The sequence below is a fragment of the Gavialis gangeticus genome, unplaced genomic scaffold (genome assembly GCF_001723915.1).
Source record: "Gavialis gangeticus isolate Ggan-Ray unplaced genomic scaffold, GavGan_comp1, whole genome shotgun sequence".
In the NCBI taxonomy this organism is placed as follows: Eukaryota; Metazoa; Chordata; order Crocodylia; family Gavialidae; genus Gavialis; species Gavialis gangeticus.
Window position 1 is genome coordinate 40,940,642 of NW_017729025.1, and position 10,851 is coordinate 40,951,492.

The following is a 10,851-nucleotide window of genomic DNA, read 5'->3' on the forward strand; positions in this document are numbered from 1 at the left end:
GAGCTCCGTCTGGGTGAAGGCCTCAGAAGAGCCCATGGCAGGCGGCCGTGCCCGGGTGGGGCCCCTGGCAGCTGTGCTCCATGTCTGCACCATGCGTACAGAGCTGCACCTGCTGCTTTTGCTCACTGGACCTGCCACTCTGGGCAGCTACCTCATGCCTGTCTTACGTGAACGCCGGCGCAAACGCCAGTGCGCCCTTACAGAGCGCGCCTGTTTGCACACACTGTTCGTGCACGCTGCCCGCGCACAGCTCAGGAACGCAGCCCCCTGTCGGGTGAGCTAAAAGGGCTCCGGAGGGCTTCCCCTCCGGATCTGCCTCAGCTGCACTGTACCCTCTGCCCCACTTACCTTAGGGGGGAAATCAGCTGTTGCTGCCCCCGCCACTGTCTCCTCAGCAGCTGCTGCCTTCGCTGCTGAGGTAAGGTGGGTACACGTGTGGCACGCGTGCACCCTGCTACCTCCACTCCTGCTTCCCAACTGCCCTGTTAACTAACTCCCTGTTAGTTTGACCTTAATCCCTGGTAAATTCCTGGAGAAAATTATCAAATAATCCATCACACATCTCACACAGTCTAACTGAAGACAGTATTCTGAAGGATAGTCAACATACTTCATTACAGGCAGGTTGTGCCAAACCAACCTAATTTCCTTCTGTGATCAGGTAACTTGCCACCTAGATGGGGGAAATGAGGTTGATGTCATATACTTGGACTTCAGAAAGGCCCTTGACCTGGTGTCCCATGATGTCCTCCTGGTTAAGTTGGGAAGATGCGGCCTCAAATACTTTACAGTCCAGTGGCAAGGTAACTGGCTCTGTGGTAGGACCCAAGGGTATTGATTGATGGAACTGAGTCATCATGGCGGAAGGTGACCAGTGGTGTCCCTTAGGGTTCAGTTCTCCTACCAGTGCTCTTCAACATGTTCATCAACAATTTGGATTCAGGTATTATAAGAAATCTGGCAAAGTTCATCAATGACACCAAACTATGGGGGAGCATGGTCACTCTCAAAGGCAGATGGGTAATGCAGGGTAACCTGGACAGGCTCTTGAAGTTGGCAGACCTCAACCTGATGTAGTTTAATACAGAGAAATGTAAAATGCTCCATCTAGGAATAAGAAATCCACAACACACAGGCTCAGAAGTGCTATGCTTGCCAGCATCACAGCTGAATGAGACCTGAGTGTCATCATGATTGACAGCAAAATGAACATGAGCCACCAGTGCAATGTCATAGCTGACAGAGCTAATCAAACACTGGCATGCATCCACTGAGGCATCTCAAGCAAGGCAAAGGATGTCGTCTTTCCACTGTATTTGGCCTTGGTGAGACCGCAACTGTAGTACTGTGTCCGGTTCTGGGTGTTGCACTTCAAGAAGGATGTGGAGAAGTTCGAGAGAATCCAAAGGAGGGCCACATGCATGATTAGAGGCCTGGAGACCAAGACATATGAGGAGAGGTTGAGGGACTTGGGATTGTTCAGCCTGGAGAAGAGAGGACTCAGGGAAGACTTGGTGGCAACCTATAACTATCTCAGGGGCATACATCAGGGTTTGGGGGAGCATCTATTCACCAAAGCTCCCGAGGGAAGGACAAGAAATAATGGGCACAAACTGATTGAAGATTGCTTCAGGCTAAACATAAGGAAGGTCTTTACAAGCCAAGTGCCAAGGGTTTGAAACAGGCTCCCCACAGAGGTGGTACAGTCATCCACCTTGGCAATCCTCAAAAAATGTCTTGACGCCCATCTTGCTGGGGTCATCTGATTCTAGCAGTCTTTCCTGTCCAAGTGCAGGGTGGCTGGACCCAGTGATCCGTAAGGTCACTTCCAGCCCCTAACAGCTATGAAACTATGAAGATGAACTTGCTAAAAGCTTTGCTTAGGTAAGGGATATATTAAGTGAAGATCGAACAGAGCTCTAAAGTATGACTTTATAACAAAAACTAATGACACTTTCATATTTTAATACGGCATTATGTGGCTACCCAGCTACTGGCCCTTGCAGGAAACAGTAATTTGCCATATAAATATGTTCAGTTAGTTGTTCCATAGCTGATTTATGTTGATCGCACAAGAAGGAAAACAGGGTGGGTTCAAAGCTTTTCCCCCAGCGTCTTAGGCCTAATATCTAAAAAGGGCTCTTTTGGCCTAAGGAATTGTCCCTTTGCTTATTAGCAGTCAGTATTTGATCAGAAGCAGTAAAGGCCTCCCTGGTAGACAGTTAAGATATGGAACCATGTCTCTGACAGCAGTAGATTTACTGATTACTGTGCCTCCATGAACGTATGTACAAATTCTGTAGACCTAATCTATTAAAGACTCCCAGGTTGCATAGACCCATTGAAAGGAGAAGCATGGTCAAAAGATAAAACTTATGCAAAGGAAACTTATTTGCTTCACACCTTCCCAAAATAGTTCATCAAGTCCTTGCAATTCATTCATTGGTTTCTTTGCCCTCATATTTTCCTTGTATTGCATGCTGGACTTTCTCTTTGACCCTGTTGTACAGCCAGCGTCTAGATTTTTCCAAAATTTGCAGGCAACTGAAAGCCACAGTGCTCAACCTCCAGCCTATCGGCCAAATGCAGCTCACAGAGCCAAAGGCATCCAACCTGTGGAGCTCCCCATGGATCAGGAAAATTTGACATTGGGGGAGCAATGGCAATAAATACAGCTACCCTTTCTCACTGCCAAATTCCCAAACCCCAAGCCTCACATATCAGGTTGCAGGCTGGTCACACCCTCTCCCCCCACCCCATGGCTTGATGAGGTTGGGCTACACCCCTCTTCCTGGGTGGCATGGCACTGGGCCACACCCCCTTTTTCCCCTGCAGGGATGAGCTATGCCCCCACCCTCCCCCCGTGGAGCCAGATTGGAGCTGGGATGCCCCCTTCCCCCCTCTGTGAGGCCAGATGGGGTTCTGCTACAACTGCCCTGTGCCAGATTGGGACCATCAGCCAGATATGGCCCATGGATGGCCTTGGTACTGTCCATTTGGCCCACCAGCCAAAAAGTTTGAACACCACTGTCTTGGAATATAAAGATTTCATTAGGCATAGCTTAAAATTTAAGAATACTGTTTACTTGAAAAGCTATTTTTTTTTACTTTTTTCTGTGTTTTATTGGCTCAAACTTAATCCACTATATCTGTGGAAGTTTCAAAAATTGCTAGTAACTAGTAAGCCACTATTGCCCTTCACTTTGGGTTGCCTCCCTCGATGCTCTCCTGCCACAACTTAATGTTTGAAAAAAGCAAGAAAAGAGGAAAGGGGGGGCAAGATTTTCCAGTTATCCTTAGTGTTATGGATAGCAGTGAGGATTTTCACAGGGCTTCACCTCCCCAACACCCTGCCCTTTCCTTGCCTATGCAGGCACAGGTCCATGATCTCCTTCAGCCTTGTCCTTATAATAAGTGTGATATGGTGACTGGTTATTGACCAGTTATTCTAGTCCCTTGTTTGCAAGGAGCGACCACTAATAGCCCATTCCTTATGGGTTTACAACATCCACCAAATCTTTATTACCCAGTAAGTTTGTGACCACTGGGTCTTTTCATAATAGGCCCTTATTTCCTTTTTTCACCTCTGGCTAAATATCAGCATTCAATCGATTTTGTTTCCCCATATTCATCAATTAATAAATTAATCCATGCTCAACTCTGTCCTTATTCTGTGTCTATTAATTAACAAGCATTACATGTTAATTCATACATATTTACAGTCCTTCCAGTTACCAGCAATAACAACACTATTTATCAACTAACAAATTTCCCAGTGTCTTGTCAATCACTCTTCTTATATTTTCTCAACCCCCCCAGTTTCCTGATCGATACATTTGTTGACTCTAAATTCCTATAACCTTTATCCCAGGACTGAGTAGCCTGTGAATCAGCTTCTCGGCCTTTATTATAATTAATTCTTTTATGTCTTATGGATTGATTAGTTCTGTTTGAATCTGTTGCTCATTTAACTCATTGAGAGTAAGACCACTTGCCCCCAGGGTTCTCAGTCAATTAACCTGGTTCATCATTCTCAGGGAGGACCCTGTGGATTATTGGACTCGCTAGTGGCAATAGCTCCCTCACCTCATCTGTGGTTCCCCTTGCTGCCTCTCTTGTAGAGGTACTTGGTCTCCCCTTACTCTGCTCTGGGTCTGGCTCCGGCTCTGGCTTAACATCCCAGTTTCTCTTGTCAGTCCCGTACCTCTGCACAGCATACACGAGCTCTGGCTCTCTTGTGCTTCCCTACTCTGACCCAACTTTACCTTCTGGCCAGGCCTCCCTCGGCCAATGGGAGCGAGCTCCGGGATCCCACATGCCTACTTTACCCCAAGCGGGGCACATGGGCCATTAAGTTTTCCCCAGACGCCATTGGCTCATCTCTGCCATTCAGTCAGTCCTGCATTCCCTGGTTGTGTCTGGGTCCAAAGAAGCACTCTAGTCAGTAACAGGGCCTGGGGACAGTGCCCTGTTACAATGTCATTAACATTGAAGCAAATTCTCTGTTTTAACTAAAGCTTGACTTTAAGGATGCTGTTGAGAGAACCATAGACATTTTTCTTTGAATTTTATGTAAATAGCAATCTAAACATTTGGCAAGACTGAGCTGAATTCCACTCCTTAGGTGCTGTACAGATACAGGGATATCTTGGTTTAATAATCATATTTAAAATCATCCTTACGTTAGTAATAGCAATTTTATTATTTAAAACTAAACTCCTCAATGTCAATACTAATTGTTTCCTCTCCCTCTGCTTCTTCCATCTTGTCTCATTTTTCATGACCTATTATCCCCTCTGCTTCTCTAGTTAAAGCCATAAACTTTGATTCATAAACTTTTTGACTCATAAACTTTTCCTGAAAAGAGTTTGCTGTATTGTTTGTTCTCTCTTAGCTCTGAGTACCCTCTAAACTTGATCCTCAAGGTTACCTGCACAGAAGAGTGCAATGAAGGGTTGGGGAAAAGAAGTGAAGAATGCAGAGACAAGCCTTCTCTAGTCATAGCTAACAGCTACAAAGGGAAACTTAAATTAAAAGCTGGTGACTAAATGACAGTAAAAATATATTTAAGTCCTTACATGTATGTCTACTATAGTGTGATAAACAGGAATATGAGTATGTGTATCAGATCAACTCCTGCAAGGAGACAAAAACATATTGAATTGTTTTGTTGTATTATAGACATAGTGACAAAATTTCTTCCAAAAGAAATACCACAGGATTACTGAGTGACTGAATGAAAGTGTTCTGGACTGTAAATGACTGCAAACTTCCTGTTTTAAAACATTTTTCATAAAATGATTGCATTTTTTTACAATGTTAAGGTTTTTTTAGAGATGCATATTTTATTTTAATTTTTATGTTGTTGCTATTTTTGTATTTGCGAATTAGTTTTAAATAAAAAAATCATCCTTTAGGATATCTGTTGTCAAATATGTTGGTGATGATGTGAAATTAAAAATATAGGCTTGCCAAGGTCTATTTCTGAAGAAAGGTTACATCTCAAAACGCACCACAAATATTAACCAATTTAAGCATGGAAGGCTTTCTGGAAGCCTTTGACAATAACCTCTAATGAGGAAATTTACGGAAAGTAGCCATGACGTGAAAAGTAATTCTGCAATGGAATAGAGAGTACATAATACAGTAAGTTAAGTTAGGTCAGTTTTTATCATCACAAAGGTTTGAGCAGGATAGTCCAAGGGTTTATTCTAGGGTCAGTGAAGTTTGGTGTATATTATTGATCTGGAATAGGAGATGAACGGTAAAGTAGTAATGCTTACAAGTGACACACAATGATTTACTTCAGTCAAGACTAAAGAAAACATTGAGGAGCTTTAGAAGGACCTGATGAAGGCAAGGGGGAAGGCATAGTAGTAGATAAACTACAGTTTTGACAGTGGAAGGTAATTGTCCCAGGGAGCAACCAAGGGGAAAACCCGGGGGAGCAGGAACGGGGTGGAGAAAGGGAAGTAAGAAAAGAGACACAGAAAGACTCTCAACTTTAGCTGGAACCGTGATGAAGCCGGAAGTGGCGGCAGGACCTGAGCGGCTTCTTAGCCGCGTTTTTATAAAGTTGTGGCCAGCTGATGGCGGCAGCTGCAAGAGCTGGTCGGGGGAGTTAAAAAAGGCTGCCGGCGAGGAGAAAGGGAAGAGACCAGCAGATGCGCTGGAGGGGAAGCTCTCAGAGTCCCCTCAGAGTGTCGGAGCGCGGGGGTTTGCAGCCAGCAGCCCTGGAGGAGAGAGTGAAACCTTGAAAGAGGAGGTTGCCACCGGCACGGAGGCAGGAGGCGAGAAGGCAGAGCCAAGATATGGAAGCAGGAGAGAGCGGGAGAGCATTGAGATCTGGAGGTGCCCACAAAGGGTCAGGAGAGGCAGCAGGAGCCACATCACCGGATCAGGTGGAACCGAAAAGAGCTCGGACAGCCCCAAGGAGGAGTCATGGGGGGAGACGCGTCGAGGGGATCCACCGAGAATACAGTGCATCCACAGGCTTGGGAGAGAACCAAGGGGAGGAGGAGAGGGACAGTATACTGACCCAAACCGAGTCTAGGCTTGGCAAGGGCCTTAGAGGCTGCAGCTGGTGGCAATAGGGCAGGCTGCAGGAATAGGCATATAAGGGGGCGAAGGGCATCCCTTGGTAACTTATGTCTCTCTGCTGGTGATATACTTTGTGTTTTTTTGTTACCCATTTTTGGAGGGGTTGTGAGGTGTAGAGCCCAGACAGGGTTCAACCACGGGCAAGGGCAGTCAGCTATAAGGAGAAGGAGGGAGCCTGTAGTCAGATTCCTATAGCCCACTAAGAAAAGGGCGCCAAGCCCCAGCTATCGGAGGGACGTGGCCAAAGACTGCCAATATTCATCAAGGTGGGATGTAAGGGCGAGGTAGAGGGGAGGAGGAGCCTCGTAGAAGATTGTCGTCCCACGGTCCCTTGCACGAGAAACGCTGATAGTCAAACCCCACCACTGAGATAAGATCAAAGTTGTGGCAGGAAAGATTGGGGAGAGACGATTCGGGTCGACGACACGAACTCGTCGGAATCACAGGGACGGATGGGCGGACAACCCCGACTATCCAGGGACGCATAGCACGTGACCGGATGTTCGAAACCAGGCAGGTACAGTAATACTTTTTAAAACAAATAATTCCTGCTGAATTCTAGATTATTTTTATACCAATTTAGGAACAGGATCTAAGCATCACTTAGCAGCTAAATAAAAATCTTAGCTCATTTTCAATTAAGCCAGCAAAGTATTGTAATTTGTCAAAAATGGGATAGTGAGATGTCTTAAATCCTACTGCAATTTAGAAATTAATGGTTGTCGGGATATCACCACAGAGGGACGCAGCCCTCTGCACTCCGATGACATTTGTCTGCCTGTCCTCACCGAAGAAAAGCTCTAGCCACCTGGTCAGACTGGAGTTCCTCCTAGGTCTCACCTGCCATGACTTTGATGTTTCACTAAGTTTGGGGAGGGATGATATTCACCCTGATCTGACCCTGGCTGCAGGTGTCCCCAGTGCAATTCAGCTTCAAAAAAACTAACCAAAAAAAAAAAAAAAAGGAATGAAAACTTTCTGGCAGCAGGCTTAGCTTTTGCCTTGCCTGTAGCCTGCTGGCACTTGCAGCTTCTTTCACACAGCTTTTAGCAGCTTAATCAGCTAACTGAAAACCTGGCAAGTTAATAAAACTGGCTTTGGATGCACTGGGAGTTCTCTCCACAGTGTGGTGATCTTCTTTTCAGGTAACTTGCGGCTGGGGCCATTGAGCTCCCGTGAAGAGGTGCTGTCAGTCTCTTCACAATGGTATACTCTCCCCAAGAATATTTCTGTTCGTTTTCAATTACTCTAAAATAAAAAATATCCAAAATCAAATATAGGATTTTAGAAATGGGAACAAAACTATTAAAATTCAACCTGAGGGGTTGCTAATTTTGGTGCACTAGGCAACAGACAAATCAGAATGGCCATTATAGATAGATGCAAAATTATGATTGTTATAGAGGCAGTTAATTTGGCACTTCTGTGTATTTTTTCTCATTGTACAAGAACAAAGGAATACTTAACAAATTTAAATGCCAGGAAATTTTAAGATGGTCAAATGAAATACTTTTCTTTTTTTACACAATGGATAATTAATGGTAGTGCACATTTCACAAGATGTAGTCAAAGGTCAAGAGCTTAGCACTCTAGAAGTTTAGACATTTATATAGATAATGAGAACATTTGCAGTTACCTTAAACAGAATAAAAATAAAATTATACAGGATGTAAAACTTCATACTTTATGATTATAAAACAGTTACTAGCTACACAGAGGTTAGATTAAGAAGAAAATTCCTTTATGAACAAGTAATTAAAGAATTTGCTACTCTTTGGAGTCCATGTTTGTCTGATGTGCCTGGGTCTAGCTATTGCAAGAAATATGATACTGTGCCACGTGGAACTTTGGATTGTTGTAGTTACAAAATCCGAAGTTCAAAAACCTCTCTGAGATGCACAAGTGTTACACCAACTTGTACAGGCATTCACCTTTTCCTGGGAGAATTGCTGTTCTCCCACTAAAAATCCTGATTGTACAGACATTTAGAATCTTCTTCCAGAGCAACAATGGCCACTCCAAGAGAAAAATAACCTGGTGGAAAAAAAAGAGAGATAAATGACTCCTGGGAGATTTTCTCCTGGGAGAGCAAACTTCTTACATGTACATTCTGAGAGAAGCTGCAGCACTATCCTTCAGCATCCCCGCATGCTTTGCTTCCAGCCCCACCACCCTGGGTCCAGGGATACAATATGTCACTTGGGCTGGACTCTGTTGCTTCCAGCTAGGCAGGGGGCCCCTTTGCAGTCCCCTCATTGTGCTGCAGGGACACACAGCCTACAAGACAACCTGGGTCAGCCAATCAGGGCTGCCCTGTGCAATGCTGTCCTCTGTTGCCAGGCAGAATGCAAGCCTGCAGAGCAGGCCAAGATGTGTGCACAGGGGCTTGGCATTTAAATGTCTCTTCAGGTATCCCTGAATTAGTATTTCTACCAGGAAAACAAACCTGAGAGAATTCTCCAGATCATTTGAACATGTGTATACAGCCAAAGATTGTGTCCATGAATTTTAAGATCATTAGTCTGAAAATTTTGTTCAAAGTCAGGGCCTTCCAGCTTGTAGGCAGCTGAGGGCTGCAAACAGTATTAATTGCAAGTGGCACGAGTTGCACGCCACACCCATAGATGGGTGGGCAGGCTACTGAACTTTGTTGAAATCATGTTTAGGAGAGAAGGGAAAGCTAAAAAGTGAAAACATCTCCAGCCATAAGTCACTGATCCCGTGGGGCCCCCAAATTGTGCACTTCTCTCTCCCACTCACCCACTCCAAGGCATGCTGGGATCAGTACTCACTCCCACCTGTGGTGTTGGAGCCATAGCATTTCAGTGCATTAAAAGTGGCTTTTGTACCTGGGATGTTGACCTGTGACAGTTGTGAACCAGTTCCCAGTCCATGGCATTTTGGAACGGTTCAGTTGTTATGTGTGTCCACACCCATGGGGTACAGGTAGAATAGACAATTAAAATGTTTCAAATGCCTTTAAAAGCTTCAAAAGGCTAGCTCTACAAACGTGCATGCCCTTTAAAATGTTTCAGAAAAGGCTTCAAAATAGTATGTCTAGAAAAAGTTGCACTGGAGTCTGCCAAAAATAGTTTGTTTAAATGTCAGTTGAAGACCAGAATTTTTTTGATCAAATGGGGCATACGGATAAAGTTATGCAGGAATATCTTGTCATTTCAGGACGACTAAGGGGCTTTGAATTTAGTGCTGCTTTTCATCTTTCTTGCTTCTGCTTTTTTTATATTTTACATTCACCAAAGACTTAAAGGTGACTCTCCAAATAAACCAGCCACCTGTTTAGCAAAGCATTCAAACATAATTTGGTTTAATTGACTTCAGTGGACTGGGACTTGTACAAATTAATTAGGGAATTCATGATTTTTTTTAATAAATGCTGCTCTGAATTGGGACCTAAAGAAAGTCTTTGAGATTACTCTGCCATAGTTGCACAACAAAAGATCTGAAATTTTGATTTAGACAATGTAAAACTCCTGTGAAATATTGATGAAGTATGTGACAGACACAAATTGAACTTGAAGCATATTCCGTATCCTCAAATCCTACAAATCCATTTTTCTTACATCATCATAGGTATTGTAGAAAATTCTTATTCTTTCCAATTAAATATTTAGTGAATGTTTTCTTAATGTAACAGCCTACCCAATACTGATAATTGTTGTTTAATATTTATATTGTGGAAGTGCATAAAGGCCAGAGCAATGTAGGGGACTTTATTGAACTATTCCTTGCACGAACATAAATGATGACCACTGCTGCAAGGTATTTACTAGGGCTGTGTGAAGCTTTGGTCCCTAATTCAATTCAGTGGAGATTCAGCCTGATTCAGTGGCTATATCTCTAAATCCAAACTGAATCACTGGACCCTTTAATCTTTCTGAATTGAATCGGAACCCTCTGAATTGATTCGGGGAAATTCGGAAAGATTTGGCAATTTGGGCATAGACACAGATTTAAATGTTTTTTCTACATACCTCTAGGTAGCAGGCAGCTCATGAGTGCTGTGATGCTGGGGCGCCTGCAGTGTCCCACAGAAGCTCAGGGGGCTCCCCAGTGCACTTGGCAGCAGACCCAGAAGTGGATCAAAAGCACTACTGGTCCACTTCCAGGTCCGCCAGGGAGCATGCGGGGGGGGAGGGGCCCGTACCCCCTGGCTCAGTGACTGGTACCTCCTGGGTCTGGGGAGAAACCCAGGGTCCCCCTGTGGCCAGTTGTCAAGCCGGGGGGGGGGGG

At 44.4% G+C, this 10,851-nt stretch overlaps 1 protein-coding gene across 4 annotated transcripts in view; it reads left to right on the forward strand.

The window, feature by feature from the left end:
• The window catches only part of EFCAB11 (EF-hand calcium binding domain 11), a 210,871-nt gene that overhangs the window by 56,109 nt on the left and 143,911 nt on the right, over positions 1-10,851 (forward strand). Inside the window, exon 6 of one of the 4 annotated variants that reach the window (XM_019518674.1) lies at positions 4,895-5,324. The exons of the other annotated variants lie outside the window; for them this stretch is intronic. Coding sequence (XP_019374219.1) covers positions 4,895-5,048 — 154 coding nt within the window. The 3' untranslated portion in view covers positions 5,049-5,324. Of the gene's footprint in view, positions 1-4,894; positions 5,325-10,851 lie in introns of those variants that run through there. 4 annotated transcript variants of the gene reach the window in all.